Source organism: Lynx canadensis, chromosome A1, assembly GCF_007474595.2.
Source record: "Lynx canadensis isolate LIC74 chromosome A1, mLynCan4.pri.v2, whole genome shotgun sequence".
In the NCBI taxonomy this organism is placed as follows: Eukaryota; Metazoa; Chordata; class Mammalia; order Carnivora; family Felidae; genus Lynx; species Lynx canadensis.
The window spans coordinates 117,132,484-117,157,877 of NC_044303.2; the positions used below are offsets into that span (position 1 = coordinate 117,132,484).

General features: G+C 40.7%; 2 protein-coding genes across 2 annotated transcripts; both read left to right on the plus strand.

Annotated features, from left to right (window-relative positions):
* Positions 1 to 493: 493 nt before the first annotated feature.
* On the plus strand, positions 494 to 6,065 carry PCDHB5 (protocadherin beta 5). Its single transcript, XM_030320156.1, has one exon. The coding sequence runs from the start codon at positions 717 to 719 to the stop codon at positions 3,102 to 3,104; it is 2,388 nt and encodes a 795-aa protein (XP_030176016.1). The 5' UTR covers positions 494 to 716; the 3' UTR covers positions 3,105 to 6,065.
* Positions 6,066 to 12,174: 6,109 nt separating this feature from the next.
* LOC115516887 (protocadherin beta-17-like) lies at positions 12,175 to 20,559 on the plus strand. Its single transcript, XM_030320050.2, has 2 exons — positions 12,175 to 12,840; positions 17,904 to 20,559. The coding sequence occupies exons 1-2, from the start codon at positions 12,415 to 12,417 to the stop codon at positions 19,926 to 19,928; spliced, it is 2,451 nt and encodes an 816-aa protein (XP_030175910.1). The 5' UTR covers positions 12,175 to 12,414; the 3' UTR covers positions 19,929 to 20,559.
* Positions 20,560 to 25,394: the final 4,835 nt, after the last annotated feature.

The following is a 25,394-nucleotide window of genomic DNA, read 5'->3' on the forward strand; positions in this document are numbered from 1 at the left end:
CACACAAAAACAGAAGGGAGCTTCAAGGGTTTTGGTAACAGTTTTAATTTAGGTTCTACTTATACAAGTGTGCTCACTTCATGAAAATGTATTGAGTTGTACACTTAGAATGTGTACCCTTTTCTGATATATATATTTCAAAATAGTGACTTTTTAAAAATTGTAAACTTTTGTAAACATCAGTTATCACTTCTTTCTTAAATATAATCAAACCCACAAGAGAAAGTTTCTTCTCAAAATGTATTTTATGAGGAACACTAATATATCATTTCAGTTTTTCTGAAAAGTGTTCTTTTACTGAAAGCTAACCCAACAGATATTTCTTTAGAACTTCCACTACTTAAGAACTGGAGAAACGATCGGGCGCACTTCTGTGACTTAAAAGGACATTGGTATGACAACAGTTATAATTTGGAATGAAATGGCAAATACTATATGCAATAGTAAATAAGGACGCCTGGTGGCGCTGCAGGCTAGGAGTATGAATGAAAAGCTCTGTGACTATGCCGGACGCCATTAAGCTGGGACTCAATAATGAATGCTTCCTGAAAGACGGAAGTATTTTAGGTAAGATCTAAGGGCAGATGTCTTCAGAGAGGACATCATTCTAGGGCGAGTCAGTCAGAAAGATCTAATTCAAGGTTATTTAACCAAATCATCTGGGTCGACCGTATACAGAGGTGAAGAAACTGCACCACATGAATTTGGTCTGAACAATGGAGACAGCGCTAGCAAAAACGCCACAGAAAAGGCAAGTTCTCTTTCTTGCTATATTGATGCTTTTGTGGGAGGCTGGCTCTGACTCAATTAGGTATTCCATTCCAGAAGAAACAGAAAGTGGCTCCTTTGTGGCCAACCTGGCAAAGGACCTGGGGCTCAGGGTGGGGGAACTAGCTACTCGAGGCGCGCGAATCCATTACAAAGGAAACAAACAGCTCTTGGAACTGGATGTAGAAACCGGGAATTTGCTGCTATATGAAAAACTAGACCGGGAGGTGCTGTGCGGAGTGACAGATCCCTGTATACTGTACTTCCAGTTATTACTGGAAAACCCGGTGCAGTTTTTTCAGGCTGATCTGCAGCTCACAGATATAAATGACCATTCCCCAGAGTTCCTAGACAAGGAAATGCTCCTCAAAATCCCAGAAAGCGTTCAGCCTGGGACTGTATTTCCTTTGAAAATAGCTCAGGACTTTGACATAGGTAGCAACACTGTTCAGAACTACACAATCAGCCCCAACTCCCATTTTCATGTTGTCACTCATAATCGCGGAGATGGCAGAAAATACCCAGAGCTCATGCTGGACAAATCGCTGGACCGGGAGGAGCAGTCTGAACTCAGTTTAACCCTTACGGCGCTGGATGGTGGGGATCCACCTAGGTCCGGGACCACTGCAGTCCGTATTGAAGTCGTGGACATCAATGATAATGCCCCTGCGTTTTTACAGTCGCTCTATGAGGTACAGGTCCCGGAGAACAGCCCGCCAAACTCCTTAGTTGTCGTTGTCTCTGCCCAAGATTTAGATGCAGGAACATATGGGAACGTACGCTACACTCTATTCCAAGGCAATCAAGTTATTCAGCCATTTGTAGTAGACGAAGTAACAGGAGAAATTCATCTGAAAAAGGCATTGGATTTCGAGGCAACTCGATACTATAACGTGGAAATTGCAGGCACAGACGGTGGGGGCCTTTCAGGAAAATGCACTGTAGCTATAGAAGTTGTGGATGTGAATGACAACGCCCCCGAACTGACCATGTCGATGCTCACAAGCACAACCCCAGAAAACTCCCCAGAGACTGTAGTTGCTGTTTTCAGTGTTTCTGATCCAGACTCCGGGGACAACGGTAGGATGGTTTGCTCCATCCAGAATGATCTTCCCTTTCTCTTGAAACCCACATTCAAGAACTTTTACACCCTAGTTACAGAAAAGCCACTGGACAGAGAAAGCCAAGCTGAGTACAACATCACCATCACCGTCACCGACTTGGGGACCCCCAGGCTGAAAACGCAGCACAACATAACCGTGACGGTCTCCGACGTCAACGACAACGCCCCCGCCTTCAGCCAAACCACCTACACCCTGCGCGTCCGCGAGAACAACAGCCCCGCCCTGCACATCGGCAGCGTGAGCGCCACGGACAGGGACTCGGGCGCCAACGCCCAGGTCACCTACTCGCTGCTGCCGCCCGCGGACCCGCAGCTGCCCCTGGCCTCCCTGGTGTCCATCAACGCGGACAACGGGCAGCTGTTCGCGCTCAGGTCCCTGGATTACGAGGCGCTGCAGGCGTTCGAGTTCGGCGTGCGCGCGGCCGACCGCGGCTCGCCCGCGCTCAGCAGCCAGGCGCGGGTGCGCGTGCTGGTGCTGGACGACAACGACAACGCGCCCTTCGTGCTGTACCCGCCGCAGAACGGCTCTGCGCCCTGCACCGAGCTGGTGCCCAGGGCGGCCGAGGCGGGCTACCTGGTGACCAAGGTGGTGGCGGTGGACGGCGACTCGGGCCAGAACGCCTGGCTGTCGTACCAGCTGCTCAAGGCCACGGAGCCCGGGCTGTTCGGCGTGTGGGCGCACAACGGCGAGGTGCGCACGGCCCGGCTGCTGAGCGAGCGCGACGCCGTCAAGCACAGGCTGGTGGTGCTGGTCAGGGACAATGGCGAGCCGCCGCGCTCGGCCAGCGTCACGCTGCACGTGCTGTTGGTGGACGGCTTCTCGCAGCCCTACCTGCCGCTCCCGGAGGTGGCGGCGGCCGAGGCGCGGGCCGACCCGCTCACCGTCTACTTGGTCGTCGCCTTGGCGTCCGTGTCGTCGCTCTTCCTGTTCTCGGTGCTGGTGTTCGTGGCGGTGCGGCTGTGCAGGCGGAGCCGGGCGGCGTCTGCGGGTCGCTGCTCGGGGCCCGAGGGCCACTTTCCGGGCCACCTGGTGGACGTCAGCGGCGCGGGGACGCTGTCCCAGAGCTACCAGTATGACGTGTGTCTGACGGGAGGCTCGGGGACTAGTGAGTTCAAGTTCTTGAAGCCGATTATCCCGAACTTCCCTCCCCAGGGCATTGGAAAGGAAATGAAGGAAAACGCCACCTTCCGGAATAGCTTTGGATTCAATTAGGGATCTGATCACAATGCTGTGAGTTTTGTCATTTATCTCTAATTTCCCCAAATACCGAGTTTGAGAGCGTCATGGAGAAAAATCCCACCTTCAGGTATGATTTCCCTGAATTTATCCTTTTCAACTTTATCTTGCCCAATTTTGGGAAAACTGAATTTTCTGTCCCTGCATCTATGTATACACAGTGCCATCCCAAATCTATGCATGCTGTTGACTTTCCTAAAATGTTTGCTTTTGATGGTATTTGTCAGGATAAGCTGTCTTAATGAAATCAAATACTGTTTTTCTCTGTATTCTGTCCATTCTGTTTCATCACACTGTTTTTGATGCTAAATAGCAAAAATAAAAAGGTTTTACATAATTTTATTTTGTTTTCAAAGGAATACATGCAAATGATAATGAATGTAATATGTGAGAAAACTTGACAAAAAGCAACAATGTTCTAACTACTCTTCTTTCCTAGCTTTCATCCATACTGGCAAACATTTTTTAAACAATTTTTATTGAATTATACATACAGAAAAGGGAACGAATCATAATTTCAATGTGTTTTCAGAAAGTTAACATACTTGGTACCAGCATCTTGGTGGTTAGTAATGAAACGTTACTAACATTTCAGGTGCCACACAAATTACCCCTTAAAGTCACTACCAGCCCTAGTATAACAATATCCTGACTTCCAATACTATGATTTACTTTTGCCTGTTTTGAATTTATATAATTGGAATAGTAGAGTATGAACTGCTTTGTGTCTGGCTGATTTCACTCAACATTATGTTTATGATATTTGTCCGTGACAATGCTTTTAATTTTAGTTTTTCATTCTCATTGCTGTATAGTATTCCACTGTATGAATATTTTACAATTTATGACCCATCCCACTATAGACGGATATTTGGGTTGGTGCACAGTTTGCCTGTTTGAATAGTACTACTTTGAACATTCTCATACATGTCCTTTGGCAAACATGTATATGCATTTCTGTTGGTATATACCTAGGGGTGAAATTGCTGCTCATTTAGTAAGTACATGTTCCCTTTTTGTAGATTCTTCCAAATAGTTTCCAAAGTGGTTGTACCAGTTTACACTGCTCTCAGTACTGTCTGAATGTACCAGTTCCTCCATATTTTTGCCAACACTTTCATTTTATCCCATTGGAAAGTACCTTTAAACCTTTTATCTCTAGTCCTTTTTATATTCTTTTTTTATTACTAAAGAATATGTTTGTAACCTTTTCATAAAGTCTAAACAATTTCCTTAATTTCCTGCTACTGTTGTCTAGTACCTAGCACACTTAAAACTTCTCTCATTCATCCTTTACATAGAGCTCTGTCACTATTTTCCAGTACTTCCCTGAACAAGCTGAAACCATCCATTTATTGTTCATAACAACAGTTCCTTTCATTTACTTGTCTGACAGAAAAAATACAATTCTTACTTTTTTCTCTTACTTCTTTCTCCCTTACACTTTACAACCTCTGTCAAATTAACTTACACTTTTATATAGTCCAGATTGATGACATTTTTACTCCATAACCATAGCTAAGAATAGAATTCCCCCTTTTGTCTATATATCTGTTGTAGAATCTGAAATCACTATTAAAAATTCACTTTTAATGACCATTATATTATGAATGCCCTGTAACCAAAGATCACAAGGACACACTGGATCAGAACAAAGCTGAGTTTATTGACTTGTTGTAACAAGGGAGACTGCACATTCTGGGAAAGCTTTGGTCACCTTAGTAATAGCTCCTTAAAAAAGTATAAGGCTTGTGTTTGGTAGTTTTGCATATGGCTCAAGGAAGTAGCCCTGGACTGGATGCTTCCAGTGAATGGGAGTAATTCTATTATAGGGTATCTTACTGAATTGTATTCAGGAAACGAGAAGAACAAAGGGAGATTAAAATGTAATTGTTTTTTTAAAAACCAGCATTCAATCATAATCGGCCAGGACAGAGTACTCTGGGCATTGTTTTGGTTTATACAATGTTCTTGTTTTTGACTGTGCTCAAGCATGATCATGATGTCATCTTATTGCAGTTTTGTTCCATCTGATCACAATCCCTCTTTAATGATGTTGTTCTGTGAAGTTGTTTATATTCAACAGGAGATCATGGCCTATTTGTGAGTGCCACGCCAATTCCTATGTATAAGAGACTGATTTTCTCAAAATATTCATTGCACTATAAAATTCCTAGAAGAAAGCATAGGAGAAAAGCTTCATGACATTGAATTTGGTGGTGATTTCTTGGCTTTCACACCAAAACACATGGAACAAAGCGAAAATAGACCAATGAGACTACATCAAACTTAAAAAATTTTGTGCACCAAAGAACACCATCAACAGTGAAAAGGCAACCTATGGAATGGGAGAAAATATTTGCAAATACTATATCTGATATGGGGTTAATGTCCATAATATTTAAGAACTCCTACAACCCAACAAAAACAAAAAAATCAAATAACCTGATTAAAAAATGAGCAAAGGACTTAGATATTTCTCCAGAGATGATATGCAGATGACCAACAAACATATGAAAAAATGTTCAACATCACTAATCATCAGAGAAATGGAAATCCAAACCACAATGTAGTGTCACCCTACACACATTAGGATGACTGCTATCAAAAAAAAACCAAAAACAGAAAATAGCAAGTGTTCAAAAGGATGTGGAGAAACTATTCCCTCCGTGCACTGTTGGTGAGATTGTAGAATGGTGCAACTGCTATAAAAACAGTATGAAGTCTTCTCAAAAAAGTGTAAAAGAGAACTTCTATATGATCTGGCAATCCCATATCTGGGTATATACCTAAAGGAATTGAAAGCAGGGTCTCAAAGATACTTGTGCACCCATGTTCATAGCAGCAGTATTCACAACTGGCCAGAGGTGGAACCAACCCAAATACCCATGTATGGAATCTTAAAAAAGGAAGGGAAGCCTATCACATGTTACAACGTGGATGAACTTTGAGGGCATTATTCTAAGTGAAAGAACATAGTCACAAAAAGGCAAATACAGTATGATTCCACTTATATGATGTATCCAAGGTTGTTAAATTCATACAAACAGAAAGTAGAATGGTGCCTACCAGGGACTGGGCGAGGATGAAAAGGAGAGTTTTTGTTTGATGGGTATAGAGTTTCAGATTTGCAAAATGGAAACGTTCTGGAGATCTGCTTCCCAACAATGTGAATGTACTTAACACTATGGAACTGTATACCTAAAAATGGTTATGATGGTAAATTTTGTGTTACATTTTTTAACCGCAGTAAAATACATTGCTCATTGCAGAGCCATATTACTTAAGGACTGTATTTTCTGCTCCTTTGATCTACTGTTGTGTTTCCTGTGCCATTGAAAATACGGTGTTCCTAGAATCAAGATAAAATAAATTCACCATTTTATTTTATTTTACTTTACTTTAGGTTACTTTTTCTTTTTTAGAGAGAGAGCACACAAGTGGGGGACAGAGGCACAGGGAGAGGGGGGGGGAATCCCAAGCAGGCTCCATGCTTAGCACAGAGCCTGATGTGGGACTTGATCCCACAACCCTGGGATCATGACCTGAACAGAAATCAAGAGTCAGATTTAGCCAACTGAGCCACCCAGGTGCTACAGATTCACCATTTTAGACTCCATCAGTTGGCTTTACCATATCTTCAAATATTTCTAAATAATTCAGGTTCCCATAACTCTTACCTGAAGCTCTATTTCTGCTTCTGTCTGGACTAAATGATCTCTAAATGTGTACAAAACTATCATCTTGTTTTTATACCTCTCCTAGTTAAGCCCATTGTTTGATAGATTACTTATCTCCTATTTTTAAAGCCCTCTCTGTGCTACAGTATATCCTCAAGTGGATTCCTAAGAGAGGGCACATGAAAAATAAACTCTGTCTCTGCATGTCTGAAAATGCATTTAGTTTTCTTTTACACTTCATTGATGTGCTATATAGTATATATGTCATGTAATATCCTAAAAATTCTAAAAATTCCTGCCTTTTCATATCTGGGATCATTTCATCTCTACTATTATTTCCTTAATAACTGTATTCCTAACTTTATTTTTTTCTGAGCCTTGTGTTTTGTCAGTTATTGAACATTCTCAATAATATCTCTAGTTTCTTATATTTCTCCTTTATTTTAAATCTTTGGTTTTTCCTCTCCATCCTCTTTTAAAGTGAGTCCCTCACTTTATTTTGAGCATTTCTGTTTCTTCCCCTAGGAGAAGTGTTGATATTTTTTGCTACAGGATGCAGGGATATCCTGGCAACTTCACAGCAGAAGAGTGACATGCTGAAAACAGGGGAAAACCCTCACGACGTCAAATCTGGTAATCCACACTAAATTTCTGAAAACTAAAGAGAAGGAAAAAATCTTGATGGCAGTGACAGTAGATTTCTCACCAAAAACCATGGGAGTCAGAAACAAGTGACACATATTTTTCAAGTGCTGAAAGAAAAGAAATGTTAAAAGAATCATATATCCAGTGAAGATATCTTTCAGGAAGAGAATTTGTTGCCAGTAGACCTACCCTAAAAGACTGGCTGACGGAAGTTCTCCAAACAGAAAGGAATCAATTAAAAAAAGAATCTTGGAACATCAGGAAAGAAGAACACAGTAAATAAAAATTTGGTTAAATGCCATAGACATTCCTTCTCCTCTTGAGTTTTCTAAATTATGTTTGATGGTTGAATCCCAAATTATATATGATTATGTCTGATTAGTTCTAAGTATATATTGAGGAAAAACTTACAACAGCTTTAAATGGGGGAGGTTAAAGGGAGGTAAGTTTTCTACCTTTCTCTTGAACTGGTAAAATGACATACCAGTAAACTGTAATAAGTTAAGTATGGAGCAACTACTATAAAAGCTATACAGTGTGATGCACCAAAAAATGCTATAGATAAATCAAAGTGGAATTCTAAAAAAGTGTCCTAATAAACTACAAGAAAAGCAGGAAAAAGAAAACAGAAACAAAAAACAGAACAAATATAAAAGAAAAAATAAAATGTCAGGCTTAGGCTCTAATATATCAGTAATTACATTTAATGTAAATGGTCTAACATATCAGTAATTACATTTAATGCAAATGGTCTGAACACACCAATCAAAACAAAGAGATTGATATAATGTGTTTAAAAATGACCAACTGTATGCTGTCTACAAGAAACTTCACTTCAAATATGATATAGGCAGGTTGAATGTAAAAAGATGGAAAACATATTATGCAAATGTTGATAAAAATGTATTAGGAGTGGCCATACTAATGTCAGATAAAGTGACATCAGAGGAAAGAAAATGACCAGAGACAGAGTAGGACATTAGGTAATGATAAAAGAAGACATAGCATTCCTAAATACGTATACATATTTACAAACAACAAAGGTACAAAATACGTGAAGCAAAAACTGACAAAACTGAAAGGAGAAATAGATCTACAATAAAAGTTGGATACTTCAATACAGAAAATCAGCAAGAATACAGAACCGAACAACACCCTCAACAGGATGGATGTAATCCATATTTACAGAACACCTAGCCAAAAATACCAGAATACACATTCTTTTCAAATGCTTCCCAAAAATATGCAAAATAGACTGTGTAAACAAGGCCATACACAAACTTCAATCAATTTAAAAGAATTGAAATCATACAGTGTGGGTTCTCCATTCACAATAGAATCAAACTAAAAAACATAAAGTAACAGGAAAATCTTCAAATGCTTGAAAACGAAACATTTCTAATTAATCCATGGATCAAAGGCAAAGTCTCAAGGAATATAAAAAATACATCAAGCTGAACTAAAAATGAAAAGACAACAAATTAAAATTTATAAGACACAGCTAAAGCAGTGCAGAGGGACATTTATAGCACTAAATGCATATTAGAAAAGAGGAAGGGGCACCTGGGTGGCTCACTAGGTTAAGCATCTTGACTCTTGATTTCAGTTCAGATCATGATGTCACAGTTCGTTGAGTTCCAGCCCTGCGTGGGACTCATCACTGATGGCGTGGGGCCTGTCTGGGATTCTTTTTTTCTCCTTCTCTTTCTGCCCTGCCTCTGTGCACATGTGATGTTTCTCTCTCTCTCTCAAACTTAAAAAAATTTTTTAAAGAAAAGAGGAAAAGTCCCAATCATGTAATCTCCCACCTCCAGAATCTAGAAAAATAAGAGAAAAATAACCCAAAGCAAGCAGGAGAAGCAGGAGGAAGGAAATAGTATAAATAATAGAAGAAACCAATTAAATTCCAAATAAAAATAATAGAGAAAACCAATGAAATAAAAAGTTGATTCTTTGAAAAAATAAAACTGACAGACATCTAACAAGGAAGTCTTCCCCAAACATTTGAGATTTCAAATGTGTTTAGCATCAATTCCTTTATATTTTCAGACTTTTATGCATCATTTCTTTCTCTCATGAATTGAGAGTGTTCTTTAAGTGATTGCTTACATATCTGCATCTTTGCCCTGAGTCATTGTTTTTCCTTGCATATAGTTAAATGAGATTTTAAGAGATTTATAACAAAATTAAAGAGTTCTAAGATGAACCATGAGGGTTAGTCTTTATCTTTCATTTTTAGTAAACTTGAAGAATTTTTAAAATGTATAATGGAATGAAAGGAAAACAAACATTTGTAGCATAAAAGTGGAAATCAGCTTGATCAGCTATGCAATAATTATAAGCTAACTAAATAAAATTAAGTTTAATATACTTTATAATGTTTCATCAAAGTATTATTTCAGCTCTTTGATAATAATCAGTTAATCTTAATGATCTGTCACTTCACATAAGCATACACGAACATAAGTATTGGCATGAGTATTGGAAATGGTGTTTTTTTACATTGTTTACCTTTACATGTTGTGTCTAGAGGAAACCAAGGTTTTGCCACCTAATTATTAAAATTAAGCTGGAATATGAGTAAGAATGTTCCCAATGAATGAAGGAAACGTTCAATATCTTGAAAGAGGTGTGGGTTACATGGATGGATCCATTGTTAAAATGGCACAGTTAAGATTGGTGCATTTCAATTTGTGTAAATGTTACCTTAAAATAACTATACAAAAATAAACATTGACTGGGAGGCGGAGGGTGGAGGGAAAGATATAGATGAAGCAAGACAAGATGTTTTGAAGCTGGGTGATGTGTACATGGAAGTTATGCTGTTTGCTTTGTATGTACTGAACTTGTTCCACAATAAATGCTAATGAGTTATTACTTGTGAGACAAGTTGATAAATGTCAATTGAATTCTACTCTAGCAAGCAAAACAAAAGAGAGTAAAGCAGAGACGCATTCTCCTGAAAGAATCTAAAGTAATCCATTTCCATAAAAAGGCAATTTCTTCACATACCAACTGACACCCTTGAAGGATACATTAAGATATTCTGTTCTTCTTTCTATAATAAATAGCAATGTTCTCCAAGATATTTCAGTGATCTAAACTGAGTTCTACAAATGCTGTACTGCTAGTAAAATTTGCTTTAAAATGAAAAATTATTCAGTAAGCTATCTATGAAGATGTGTGGTGGTGCTGCAGGTCAAGAGAGTAAATAAAGGACTGCGCATATGTCAGGGATGCCATTAAGCTGGAGTCAGAATATCCACTGAAGGAAGGAAATCTTTAGGGTTGGGCTAGAAATAGCTCTGTTTCAAAGAAGAAACTACACCCATCTAATGTGTTTATGGTTGTTGGTTTTACTTCATCAGTTTATTTTGTCATTCATACCCTCAAGGAAATCTATTCTCAGTAACATTTATCAAGTGAACCATTGAGACTGGTCACCATGATCTTATTTTTTTATCCTTCTGGATAGATAGAGTGCTTTTTAAGTACAAAATTATTTCATATGGTCAGAGTTTAGATTTTATTTAGCTTTACTTATTTTACCTAGAGTTGAAACATTTTGAAAAAGATCCTCAGTTTTACTCTTTCATCATTTTGGCTCTTACCTGAAGTGAAGTTTGGTTGAACTCAGTTGATTTAATCTCTCAATATATATGAAATCAATCTGAAATGAAATTATGCTTGGCGCATTTTGTGTTGTTATAGTGCACTGACCCAGTTCATGTATTTTCAGGATGTTTAAAGACATGTTTTCCTATTAATCTGAACAGAAACTGAGGAGATAGAAATGGATAAAGCCATGATGAACCATCATTGAATTCTGTGGAATCCACTCAAGTGTAATTCACCTTTCACATTACCTTATTTGATGTTTATTTATAGAAACTCATGTCATCTTTGTTGTGGGAGGGTTGGTAGAGGTGAATGTTTATTTTCTGCATTGCATTATGTCCTTACAACAGGATAATATATTTGGGCCTCGATTAATTACTATAGGAGTTAAATTTGATTTAAAAATTACAATAATATAAACAATCCTAATAAAAATCATGACCAATTCTACCTGTACAAAATGAAGTAAAATCCCAAGATGTGTACTCATGACAGACTATTGATTGTTGCTAGTTCCTCTTTTAAATAATTGAATTGATTAGATACTTCTATCTTAAGTATTTCTTGGCCTCAGTTTTCCTTCTAATAGCCTAATTCTTTCCTTTATTTTGCAGGTATAAGCACAAAATAAAGTAGGTCTGTTGTTTATGTCATTTTATGAGCCATATAACTTAGAGAAATAGTTTTTTTATCTTATAATTGGTGTTGCTAACCAACATTTACATTTTGTAGTTTATTGATTTGTTTGTTGGGACAAATAATGTACATTTTGAATTCACAAATCACACTATTCGTCAGAGATAAATTTCATTGCCAAAGAATACAAGATGATTATAGTAAATATACATTATTTGGGGTAGTGATTTTTAAACGTTAGTATGCATGAGAATCACTTAAAGACAAAGATTGAAGTGCAGATTTCAGTTAGCACCCCCAGAGAATTTGATTCAAGATCTAGAGGGAAGACCAGGAGTTGACTTTGAAAAAAAAACAACCCAAGACTCCCAAGTAATTATTTATGCATATGGTTCACACACTATGGTTTGAGAAACACGGACTCCACCTCAAAGTCTTTATAACGCTCAGATTTGGGGAATATTATTGCCTGTATGTTATCATATTGAAGTTATCAATTTGAACGCGTGGTGGCAGTGCAGGCTAAGAGAGTGAATAAAGCTCTGCAGATTCGGTGGACTCCATTTTATTCAGAGACCCCCTCTCCCCTCAAATACAGGACACATTTACAGCTAGAGCAAAGTTAGAAGTATTCAGGAAGGCAGTCGTCACCAGAGAAGTTATAAGACAAATTCGAAATTCAACAGCAAAGAGATTACGGAGGGTAGATGATGGACGTGGTGATTGGGACTGGAAAAGGATTTTTTCCTCTGGAATCAGACCTAATGGAAATGGCGCAAACAAAAGTACATCGCAAGAAAAGGCAAGTGACTATCCTCATTATATGGATGATTTTGTGGGAAGTGGGTTCAGAATCGATTCAATATTCTGTACTGGAGGAGACAGAAAGTGGCACGTTTGTGGCCAATTTGACAAAGGATCTGGGACTGAAGAGAGGAGAGCTGGCTGAGCGGGGTGCTCAGGTCGTTTTCAAGGGGAACAGACAGCATTTGCAGCTTGACCCACAGACTTATGATTTGCTGCTAAATGAGAAACTGGACCGGGAAGAGCTGTGTGGTTCCACTGAGCCCTGTGTGCTACCTTTCCAAGTATTACTGGAAAATCCTTTGCAGTTTTTTCAGGCTGCTTTACGAGTCAGAGATATAAATGACCACGCCCCAGAGTTCCCAACCAGAGAAATGCTACTAAAAATATCAGAAATTACTACACCAGGAAAGCTATTTCCTTTGAAAATGGCACAGGATTTAGACGCTGGTAGCAACGGTCTTCAGAGCTACATAATCAGCTCCAATCCTCATTTCCACGTTCTCACTCGCAATCGCAGCGACGGCAGGAAGTTCCCGGAGCTGGTGCTAGACAAAGCCTTGGACCGGGAGGAGCAGCCCGAGCTTAGGCTTACCCTCACAGCACTGGATGGTGGGTCTCCGCCGCGTTCTGGAACCACGGAGATTCAGATACTGGTCTTGGACATCAATGACAACGCCCCCGAGTTTGCTCAGGAGCAATATGAGGCGCAAATCCCTGAAAACAATTCCCTGGGCTCTCTGATTATCACCGTCTCAGCGAGGGATTTAGATGCTGGATCTTTTGGGGAAGTATCTTACGCCCTATTTCAGGTAGATGACATTAATCAGCCCTTCGAAATAAACGCAATTACAGGCGAAATTCGACTGAGAAAGACTTTGGATTTTGAGGAATTTCAATCTTACCATGTGGATATTGAGGCTACAGATGGCGGGGGACTATCAGGAAAATGCTCTTTGGTCATCAAGGTTCTGGACGTAAATGACAACACTCCTGAATTGACCATGTCCTCACTCACCAGTCCCATTCCCGAAAACCTGCCAGACATCATAGTGGCAGTTTTCAGTGTATCGGATGCAGATTCTGGACAAAATCAACAGATTGTTTGCTCTATAGATGACAATCTCCCCTTTCTTCTAAGACCATCAGTGGAGAATTTCTACACATTGGTAACTGAAGGAGCGCTGGATAGAGAGAGCCAGGCCGAATACAACATCACCATCACCGTCACCGACTTAGGGACCCCCAGGCTGAAAACGCAGCACAACATAACCGTGACGGTCTCCGACGTCAACGACAACGCCCCCGCCTTCAGCCAAACCACCTACACCCTGCGCGTCCGCGAGAACAACAGCCCCGCCCTGCACATCGGCAGCGTGAGCGCCACGGACAGGGACTCGGGCGCCAACGCCCAGGTCACCTACTCGCTGCTGCCGCCCGCGGACCCGCAGCTGCCCCTGGCCTCCCTGGTGTCCATCAACGCGGACAACGGGCAGCTGTTCGCGCTCAGGTCCCTGGATTACGAGGCGCTGCAGGCGTTCGAGTTCGGCGTGCGCGCGGCCGACCGCGGCTCGCCCGCGCTCAGCAGCCAGGCGCGGGTGCGCGTGCTGGTGCTGGACGACAACGACAACGCGCCCTTCGTGCTGTACCCGCCGCAGAACGGCTCTGCGCCCTGCACCGAGCTGGTGCCCAGGGCGGCCGAGGCGGGCTACCTGGTGACCAAGGTGGTGGCGGTGGACGGCGACTCGGGCCAGAACGCCTGGCTGTCGTACCAGCTGCTCAAGGCCACGGAGCCCGGGCTGTTCGGCGTGTGGGCGCACAACGGCGAGGTGCGCACGGCGCGGCTGCTGAGCGAGCGCGACGCCGTCAAGCACAGGCTGGTGGTGCTGGTCAGGGACAATGGCGAGCCGCCGCGCTCGGCCAGCGTCACGCTGCACGTGCTGCTGGTGGACGGCTTCTCGCAGCCCTACCTGCCGCTCCCGGAGGTGGCGGCGGCCGAGGCGCGGGCCGACCCGCTCACCGTCTACTTGGTCGTCGCCTTGGCGTCCGTGTCGTCGCTCTTCCTGTTCTCGGTGCTGGTGTTCGTGGCGGTGCGGCTGTGCAGGCGGAGCCGGGCGGCGTCTGCGGGTCGCTGCTCGGGGCCCGAGGGCCACTTTCCGGGCCACCTGGTGGACGTCAGCGGCGCGGGGACGCTGTCCCAGAGCTACCAGTATGAGGTGTGTCTGCGGGGAGGCTCGGGGACTACTGAGTTCAAGTTCTTGAAGCCGATTATCCCGAACTTCCCTCCCCAGGGCATTGGAAAGGAAATGGAGGAAAGCCCCACGGTTCGGGATAGTTTCTTATTCAGTTAAGTATTCTATTCAGCTCTTTTGAAAATCTCTTTTAACTCAAAGTTACATGTTATTGATGGTCCGATTTTAATTATTTACGACACGTCCTTAGATTGAGAAAAAATCAGATACTGAGTATACACAGTATTTTCCCTATGCTATGGTTAGTAGATTTTTGTTACTCTCAACTATATTTGACAGTCTGAATAAAAAGTAAATTTTTATTTGAATACTTTAAAATTTTTGAAACTCAATCATCTATTCATTTTACAAAAATTGTAATGCAAAGTCCTTAAGTAGGATTGTATATCTAACTATTAGTGAAAATGGTCATCACTATAGCTATGTAAGGAAATTTTTAAAATGTGAGTGTTTGGGGCATTTGGCTGACTCAGTTGGTAGAGCATTCGACTCTTGACCTGGGTGGTGAGTTCAAGTCCCATGTTGGTTATAGAGCCTACTTAAAAAAAAAAAAAAGAAGAAAATGTGAATGTTTGATATTTAATCTGCTTGTTTAAGTTTCATTTTGGGGTGACTGCCACAGTGTGAATAACTAAAGATAAATACTAAAGATGGCTAAATGCAAGGATAGCCATTCATATTTATGGGTAATTCAACATACCATAATAGTCAATACATTTTTCTATGCATATAAACTTTACAAAAGTATCAGTACATTAAACTCCAATTTGTGAGCTTCATGTAAGCCCATGATAGTCTTTTTTAATAATACCAACCCAATTATAAGTGCATAATAAATATTTGTTGAAAGTTATTAACATTCCAATAGTGAATTTTAAAAATTAATTTTCAAGGAATACAGAAAAATGCTAATGAAGTACCTTTGTCAGTAAGTGAAACTACACATCATTGTTTTATTTTCTTTCTAAACAGAAAGCACCCTCCATGCACCCTAAACTCCATTACAGAATATAAAATGTTGAGAGTATATTTAATCTCCTTGTCTTTGTCTAACAAGCTGAAAGTTCAAATGTATTATTTAGTAAAATCCAAATTATATTGAAAAATACCTTCCTCCTAGCTTCTAAAGCTTTTCTATATGTGATACCTGCCAAGACCTAAGTAAGCTATTAGTGTCAGGTTATTAGGTAATGTCAGATTTTCTGTTCTAGTGCTGTGTAAGTATCATTTATCTTTCTTTTTTAAGTAGGCTCCACGCTCAGTGTGGAGCCCAGTGCAGGTTCTGAACTCACAACCCTGTGACTAAAACCTGAGCTGAGATCAAGTCAGTTGCTCAACCAGCTGAGCCAGCCAGCCACCCTGTCATTTATCTTTATTAACCATAAAATCATTTACTTTCACAGTTTAGCCCGTATTTGTCTTGTGCTGGTTTTATTTGTAGTATTTTAAGAAAAATTTCTCATTTCACCTTCCCATCAAAGTCAGGCAATTTATACTAAAGTGACAGCTGAGTGAATATTTTATTTTTATACTTAATTAAAATGGAACTAGCCTTAACTAAATTATATTTGGCTGTGATTTGTGTCCAAATAAGTGAACTGTCATGGATTATTACTAGGTGGTTCAATGAGTGTAGGGAACACTTACTGTTTTGCATTCTTAGATATTTATCCCCTGCTCCTCGGAATAGCATTCTTCTTTGGGGGAAACTACTTTTCCTGCTAGGTCACTGCAACCACTTGGCTTTCGTTGGTGCCGTGGTATTTTTCGGTATACTCATTTCCATAGTCCCAGGGGATATACACTGGGATGGACCCCTGTCCAATGTTGACAGGTTAAAACACTTCCCCAGAAAGTGTATCTTTAACTCCATTGACTTTTTTTCCCTTCTTCATCTTTGTAGAAAAGACACTGCCTGAATCCTGAACTTATATTGATTTCTAACAAATCAAACAGCCATTTCCTCTTAGTCTTACTGGGCATTGCATGGAGTGATTTTATGAAGGAAAAAAAATGCCAAAGGCTATGTAGTCCAGGAGACTGACACGAAATCACATTTTAATTTTTTTCAGGGGTTACAGGCACATTTCACTTTGGGAGTGGAAAGTAAATTTTAAAATTTGTAACTTCTTCCAACAATACAACAAATTAGTATTTTTGTAATTGAATGTAAGCACCCATGAGGAAGAACTTTTGTGTTTATTTTACCACTTAATCTCCAGAAGCTGGAAAAATGCCTGCATGGAGAAATACTGGTTAAATGGGTAAGTGATTTTGTCTTGAGCAGAGTTTTGTGTTACTGAACTTGTACCTTGTACCTTTAACGAAGATGAATATAGACATAGATATATAGGTATTACTTTTGCTCTCACAAATATTGTTAGTTACCTGTTACCTGCAATTGGGTGGAAGAGAGTTTATAACCCAAAAGGCTTTCTATTTGTTTTAACTGTTGCATGATGCTTTGAAAAGGAAAAAAACAAACAAAAAACCCTGAAGTTGTAAGGCAAGACGCTTGGTGGCGCTGCAGGCTAAGAAAGTAAAAAACTATCTCTGCAGGCACCATAATAGCTGAGCAGTTTCTAGCTGCTCAAAAAGGAAGTGTTTTACACCATTAGGGGGATAGTAGGTTTCTGAGAGGCAGCTATCGCCATATCAATCAGTGTTAAGAACTAACTCAAGATTATTGAACCGAGATAGCGGAGTTGGCTGCACAGCAATTATTTTGTGATTAAATAACTGCATCTTTTGGACCCTAAGGAACGATGGAAACACCGCTACCCAAAGCGCCACAGAAAAGGCAAGTGACCGCCATTATTATTGTATTAATACTATTAATTCTGTGGGAGGTGGACGGTATGACCATTAAATATTCGGTTCTAGAAGAGAGGGAAAGCGGCTCTTATGTGGCCAACCTTGCAAAAGATCTGGGGCTTGGCTTAGGGGAGCTGGAGGCACGGGACGCCCGGATTCTTTCCAAAGGGAATCAACAGTATTTGCAGCTCGAGCAGAAGAGTGGGAATTTGATCCTAAAAGAAAAATTGGACCGGGAAGAGTTGTGCAGTGACACAGATCCATGTATACTGCATTTCCAGGTGTTACTAAAAAGCCCAGTGCACTTTATTCAAGGTGAACTACAGCTACTAGATGTAAATGACCATGCCCCAGAATTCCTGGAAAATGAAATCCTCCTGAAAATCTCGGAAAGCAGCCATCCAGGGACTGCATTTCCTTTGAAAATAGCTCAAGATTTAGATGTGGGCAGTAACACAGTTCAGAACTACACTATTAGCACCAACTCCCATTTCCACCTTTTCACTCTAAATCACAGTGATGGCAGGAGATACCCTGAGCTGGTGCTGGACAAAGCGCTGGACCGTGAGGAGCAATCAGAGCTCAGGTTAACGCTCACGGCGCTGGATGGTGGGTCACCGCGGAGAACTGGGACTTCTCAGGTTCTCATTGTAGTCCTAGACATAAATGATAATGCCCCTGAATTTGCTCAGCTGCTCTATGAGGTCCAGGTCCCAGAAAACAGCCCTGTAGGTTCCCTCGTCATCACCGTGTTTGCTACAGATTTAGATGCTGGGACCTATGGAGAGTTATCCTACTCATTTTTCCAATCCTCAAATCAAGTGATTCAGGCCTTTGAAATAAACGCAGTCACGGGGGAAATTCGATTAAAAAAAACGTTGGATTTTGAGGAAATTCGATCTTATCGTTTGGAAATTGAGGCCTCAGATGGTGGGGGTCTTTCGGGAAAATGCACTATAGCCATAGAAGTGATGGATGTAAACGACAACGCCCCCGAACTGACAATGTCAGTACTCATCAGTGATATCCCAGAAAACACGCCTGACACCGTCGTCGCGATTTTCGGAATTTCAGATCCAGACTCCGGGGAAAATGGCAAAATGATGTGTACCATCCAAGACCATCTCCCCTTCTTTCTGAAACTTACTGTAGAAAATTTCTACACTTTGGTGACTGAAAGAGCGCTGGATAGAGAGAGCCAGGCCGAGTACAACATCACCATCACCGTCACCGACTTAGGGACCCCCAGGCTGAAAACGCAGCACAACATAACCGTGACGGTCTCCGACGTCAACGACAACGCCCCCGCCTTCAGCCAAACCACCTACACCCTGCGCGTCCGCGAGAACAACAGCCCCGCCCTGCACATCGGCCTCGTGAGCGCCACGGACAGGGACTCGGGCGCCAACGCCCAGGTCACCTACTCGCTGCTGCCGCCCGCGGACCCGCAGCTGCCCCTGGCCTCCCTGGTGTCCATCAACGCGGACAACGGGCAGCTGTTCGCGCTCAGGTCCCTGGATTACGAGGCGCTGCAGGCGTTCGAGTTCGGCGTGCGCGCGGCCGACCGCGGCTCGCCCGCGCTCAGCAGCCAGGCGCGGGTGCGCGTGCTGGTGCTGGACGACAACGACAACGCGCCCTTCGTGCTGTACCCGCCGCAGAACGGCTCTGCGCCCTGCACCGAGCTGGTGCCCAGGGCGGCCGAGGCGGGCTACCTGGTGACCAAGGTGGTGGCGGTGGACGGCGACTCGGGCCAGAACGCCTGGCTGTCGTACCAGCTGCTCAAGGCCACGGAGCCCGGGCTGTTCGGCGTGTGGGCGCACAACGGCGAGGTGCGCACGGCGCGGCTGCTGAGCGAGCGCGACACCGTCAAGCACAGGCTGGTGGTGCTGGTCAGGGACAATGGCGAGCCGCCGCGCTCGGCCAGCGTCACGCTGCACGTGCTGCTGGTGGACGGCTTCTCGCAGCCCTACCTGCCGCTCCCAGAGGTGGCGGCGGCCGAGGCGCGGGCCGACCCGCTCACCGTCTACTTGGTCGTCGCCTTGGCGTCCGTGTCGTCGCTCTTCCTGTTCTCGGTGCTGGTGTTCGTGGCGGTGCGGCTGTGCAGGCGGAGCCGGGCGGCGTCTGCGGGTCGCTGCTCGGGGCCCGAGGGCCACTTTCCGGGCCACCTGGTGGACGTCAGCGGCACGGGGACGCTGTCGCAGAGCTACCAGTATGAGGTGTGTCTTCGGGGAGGCTCGGGGACCAGTGAGTTCAAGTTTCTGAAGCCCATTTTCCCCAACTTCGTGGGTGAAGCAGCTGGTAGGGACGCCGAGGAAAACTCTAATTTTACAAATAATTTTGGGTTCACTTAGGCATGTCACCTTAAGGGGAGATATATGATGATACTAACTAATGTATTATTAGTTCGCAACCTGTTCATTCACATAAAGAACTACATATTCACACAATAATTATTGTCATATTTATAGGTATTTCAGCCTATTGAGGTATTTTACGTTCTGAATCTCTGGGTTTTTGGTGGTGGTGGTGGTGGTGGTGGTGGTGTTTTTAGCCAGCTCACATTTTGCTGTTCATACAATAGGGGAGAAATGGTGTATCTATTTTGTGGGGGTAAGATTTTTGGAGGTCAGAAATGTTTTCAGGTTCCTGATGTTTGAGCTTGTTCACTAATATCTTGTTATGGCTAAGAGAATTGTGTTTTCTGATTATCATTAGCATAGAGTATTGTAAATCATGACTTCCAATTTTAAAAATACTTTTCACTTATACAAATGAATTATACTTTTCACTTATACAGAAAAAACTTGTCACGTTAGAAATTGTTAGATTTCTGTAGTAGTGTTTTGTCTTGCCTCAAAGGAACTAATATTTTATCTGGGTGTCGTCTAAGTTGAGTATTGTCTTTCAAAATTGATCTCTTTGGATTATATCATCTGATACAATTTTAAAGAATTCAGTCCCTGTTAAATAGAAAAAATGTTGGTAAACTTATGATTACTTTTTCAAAATAAATGATTTGGGTATGTAAATAATGATTCTCATTCTTTTAAAATAATAGAAAGTTACATGATTCAAACATATTCAATATGAATAGAAAACAAAATTTTTTTCTCTTTCAGATTTTTGTTTAAATTCTAATTAGTTAACATAGAGTGTAATATTAGTTTCAGTAGAATTTAGTGATTCATTACTTACATACAAGACCCAGTGCTCATCATAGATTCATAATTAAAACTATCATGTTTCACCTGAATGTAATAAAGCAAAAATTATATGCAACTATAGATTTTGCTTAAGCTTAGATAAATAATCTCTATAAGGTTAAAACACAAGAATATAATGCATAGTAAGATATTAGCATCGCTTAACTGCCTGCTAAAAAATGAGGCATCCTCTAATACATGCCCCCTCACCTTACTTTATACTTTTTGTTATATATAGTACCTTTTCAATGTTTATAGTATTTACAATGTATTTTTAAAGGATAATCCCCATGATTTTTTAGACTTTTTATATTTTCAAAGTCAGTGTACCCTTTCACTCTGTTTCATGCAAATATGTTCAAGCAGTCATTTATTTATTTACATATGGTAAGCATAGTTAGTTTTTAAACCTGTCTGATACTTCTGATAGCTGAAGTTTGTATGCGCCTATTTCTGCTGTATTGTTACTGATTTTTCTTATTGGTTTTATCTTTGTTTCTTTGTGTGACTCATATGGTTGATTGCCCTTGAAAAATTTACTTGTAGGATGTCCTCAAAGCCTAGGTTGCATGTTTCATCCTTCAAAATGTATTTTCATTGGGTTCAGCTAGGATTCTTAAATCACTCTCAGTAGGGAACCATTGCAAACCAATTTTATGGCTTGATGTTTCTCACAACTCAACATATGCATATTGAAAAATAAACACACATGAAGACCAGTCAGTAGCTATAATTTCCCAGGCATCTTTTCTTTTTTTTCTGCTCTACTTAACATCAGGAGCGCTTCCATATAGTTCCCTGAACTTGGGGTGAGGGAGCATCTTTAGATTTGTTTATGTTTACATTGTATAAACATATGTATATATAGTGGATATAGCCCTGTGGGGATCTCTTAAAATGGGAGGATCTTTGTAGAATATGCTGCAAATTTGGTTGACCCTGAGTCTTGATTTATATTTAATCTCATGAATAGCTTCAAATCAAAGTCCAAGGGCAAATATTTTTAATTGCCCTGAGGGAATAATGAGTTTTGTTGTTCTGAGACACGGTTTACTCCTCCATTACAAGCTTCCATCAAAAATTGGGCTTTTTTTCCATTGTGTTTTCTACTATGTTTTTAGCTCTTCAATTTTTTTAAGAGAGAGAGCGAGCGAGTGGGGAGAGGGGCAGAGGGGGGGAGAGAGAGAGAGAGAGCGAGCGAGTGGGGAGAGGGGCAGAGGGAGAGAGAGAGAGAGAGAGAGAGAGAGAGAGAGAGAGAGAGAATCTTAAGCAGGCTCCACACTTAGTGTGGAGCTGGAGGCAGGATTTGATTCCAGGACGATAACTTGAGCTGAAATCAAGAGGGAATTGCTCAACCGCTGAACCCACTGAGCCACCCAAGCACCCCTAGCTCTTCAATATTTTTAAAGTAGTTTTTTTAAAAAGTCTTGTCCATTATTCTTTATTGTTTTCCATGGGAAAGTCATCTGAATTATCTATACCATCCATTTCAGAAATGAGGAGTTTTGCCTAATGTTGTTTCAATTTGCAGATTCAATTTTGCCATCATTCCAATGATATATGAGGCTATTTTTTCTTTGAATCCGGTGTTTCATTCTTTGGCTACCCTGCCCAGGCAAATGATCTCCTTTCCTCACTAAACTTTAATCTCATGGAGAGAGCTCTTTTTCTATTACATTTAGGAAAATACATACTGAAGTAAATATAGACGAATGAGAGTTGAATAAATTATTGAATTAATGAAGTAGTGTGTTATTTTATCATCTGGCTTTATAAACTTATAAACTACAACAAAAAAATTACCTATTTTTATAAAATGTTCATGTACTGTTTACACTATTTGACATTTGTTTTGTTCACCTAACAATTTATCATTACAAGTGCCTGGGCTCAGTGGTTGGGTGTTCGACTCTTGATTTTGGCTCAGATAATGATCTTACAGCCCATGGGTTCAAGCCCTGCATCAGTCTGTATGCTGACAGTGTAGAGCCTGCTAGGGATTCTCTCTCCCTCTCTCTGCCCCTCCCCCACTCATGTGTGCACGCACACACACACACACACACACACTCTCTCTCAAAATAAATAAACAATAAAACTTAAAAAAGAATGATTTATCATTTAGAATATGTGAGCCAACTATCATCTTGTAAAGTGTATGATATGTTGAGCACTTTCCATATTTATTCACAAATAATGAAATTTAATTTTATTTATTGTATTACTCATAAGGGGAGAAAGAGTCTAAGATTCAGTTTCAGACTGTATGTGTGTATATATATATATATATATACACATACATATATATGCATATATATATGCAACTAATTATATATATTATTAGATTATTAAACATTTTTATCCTTAGTTTCTCAGGAATGCACCTGTAATTTTTTATTCTGCCCTATTTTTGAACCAACTAAGATGTGTTAGCATAAGGGAACACTTTAATTGCTTGATGATTTTATACCTTACTTGTTTTCCTTTACAAACTCTGACAAGCTCCTATTCCTTATAATTTGAGTGAAGGTATGCAATTTTGACTTTGACCTTGGGTGACTTTGGGGGAATTATTCAGAATTCAGCACAATAAAAAAATAGAAACCACTTTATGTATATCTAACCAATAACAGATATTTGCTAGAAGGTATTAGATGCTTACAGAATCAGAAGAACTGGACAAGCAGAAGTGAGAGAGCCTGCAATTAACTCCTGGTTTTGAAGCCATACTACCATTTTTGTAGTATAGAAATCAGGAAGCCACTGCTACTGCTACTATCAAAACTGTTGCTCCTACAATGTCCTCTCCCATCATCACCTCTAAAACTGGTGAAAATTCCGGGGAACCTAGTGTCTAGCTGCCACAATGGCCTCCAATTACTTCTGAAACTGATGGCTCGACACAGAAATGCTGACTTGGCTGCAAGCACTCACATCTCTCTGACCTTGCTGATTAATAGCAATGACAGTGGGTAGATGACCTTTGCCTGTCTTTTCAGGCTCATCATCTGAAGCCATCTCATTGGTAAAACCTAATTTTCATCCAGAATAATAATTCAGAGTCCTTAAAATTAAATTTTAAGATATCTGGACCCAGAATTTTTTAAAAATCATAAAAAGAAGTAGGAATGGATGACAGTTGCCAAGAGCCCACTGAGGAAGCATCATTAGTTCAAAGAGAATCTTGTCTCAGCAAATGAATTCATTTATTGCTTTGGGGATAAGTTTTCAGTGGAACAAAAATTCTTTTGGCTACAAATCACACCACCAATATGTAGAAATGCAATCATATGCTCCTCTAATAACCAACCCAAACAGGCAAGTTAGTTGACCCTATCTGCTTCTAGTGAACAATGGGAACTATTGGTGTGGTTTGAGTGGGTATGACAAAGACTACTCATTTCACCCAAATATATGTTATCCCCTTATTTTTTTTTTACTAATAGACCTCTCATTTTTTAGTTGCTCATGTGGATATGTGGGCTATAAATTATATTTCCCAACTTCTGCTGTGATTGGAAGTGATCTTGTACCAAAGTTATGGCCACTGAGACATGACTACAAGTGCCATGGAATATTTCATGGAAGTAGTCTTTAAAAATGAAGACAAAGCCTTCCCTTTCTCCTACTTATTGGTCTTAATGGAGCTATAAAGGGTGGATATTAGACAGCGGTCTTGAACTGTAAAGTGAAGGCCATGATTTGAAGGTGATAAAACAACAAGATGGAAAGTGACTATCCCAGATAGCACTGAATGCATTTCAAGCCACTATCCTTTTATAAGAGAAAATAAAATTATATTTTGGAGAAGCCATTGTTGTTATGGTTTCTTCTATAATATCAGGTTGAAATTATAGAGAACATATTTATATATAGAAATTACCTAGAACATAATTCTTGCTTTTATAGTAAGCTTCTTTAACAAAACGATATTTAAGATAATCAAAGAAGGAACAGAGAAAGTTATGAGGTTTACATGCATGTCTTACAAAGAAAACAGCTCAAGATTTAAGAAAAATAATTTTTAAAAATGAATTGATTATAGGAATAAAAGTAAATTAATTAAGTAGAATAATAACCACAGAAGATTTCACCAATAAAACATAAATCTATTTCTTTGAAAAATTCAAGGGTATTTTGAGTTAAATTGGTGGGTTGGACATATACCTTTAATTTGGCTTCCTCTAAATATGCACTAACATGAAAGTAAAGAGATATTTTCAAAAATATAAACTTATAATAATGGAAAGAAGAAGGTAGAGGACAACAGGGAAAAATCTTAGTAGTTGGAAAGTAAATGAATGACTTAGTGGAATGACAAACCAACTACCAAATCCTGAAGTGTGAAAAGCTGAGAACCAATCCTGTTGAGGCTGCAGGATTTTCAGAAGCATCAGAGCCATCAGCCCTAGATACTATGGAAATGATGATAGCATGCCAAATATGGAGGGTCACATTAAAATTGCCTGAAAAGTGGTTAAATCTACAGCAGATAACTTTTCCCCAATGTAGTCAATGAGCAACCTCTTTCTCTGATCCTAGCATTAATTCTAGAGTTTTGATTTCTTATCACCACAAAAAAGGAGAGTCATTATATTAGAGGTTCCACTGGCAAAG

Excerpts from the sequence above, each read along its gene's own strand:
- PCDHB5 (XM_030320156.1), top strand. The coding sequence starts at position 717 with ATGGAGACAGCGCTAGCAAAAACGCCACAGAAAAGGCAAGTTCTCTTT.
- LOC115516887 (XM_030320050.2), top strand. The coding sequence starts at position 12,415 with ATGATGGACGTGGTGATTGGGACTGGAAAAGGATTTTTTCCTCTGGAA. Across the intron at positions 12,841-17,903 it reads TTTTTCAGGCTGCTTTACGA|CTACTAGATGTAAATGACCA; the intron begins GTCAGAGATATA and ends GGTGAACTACAG.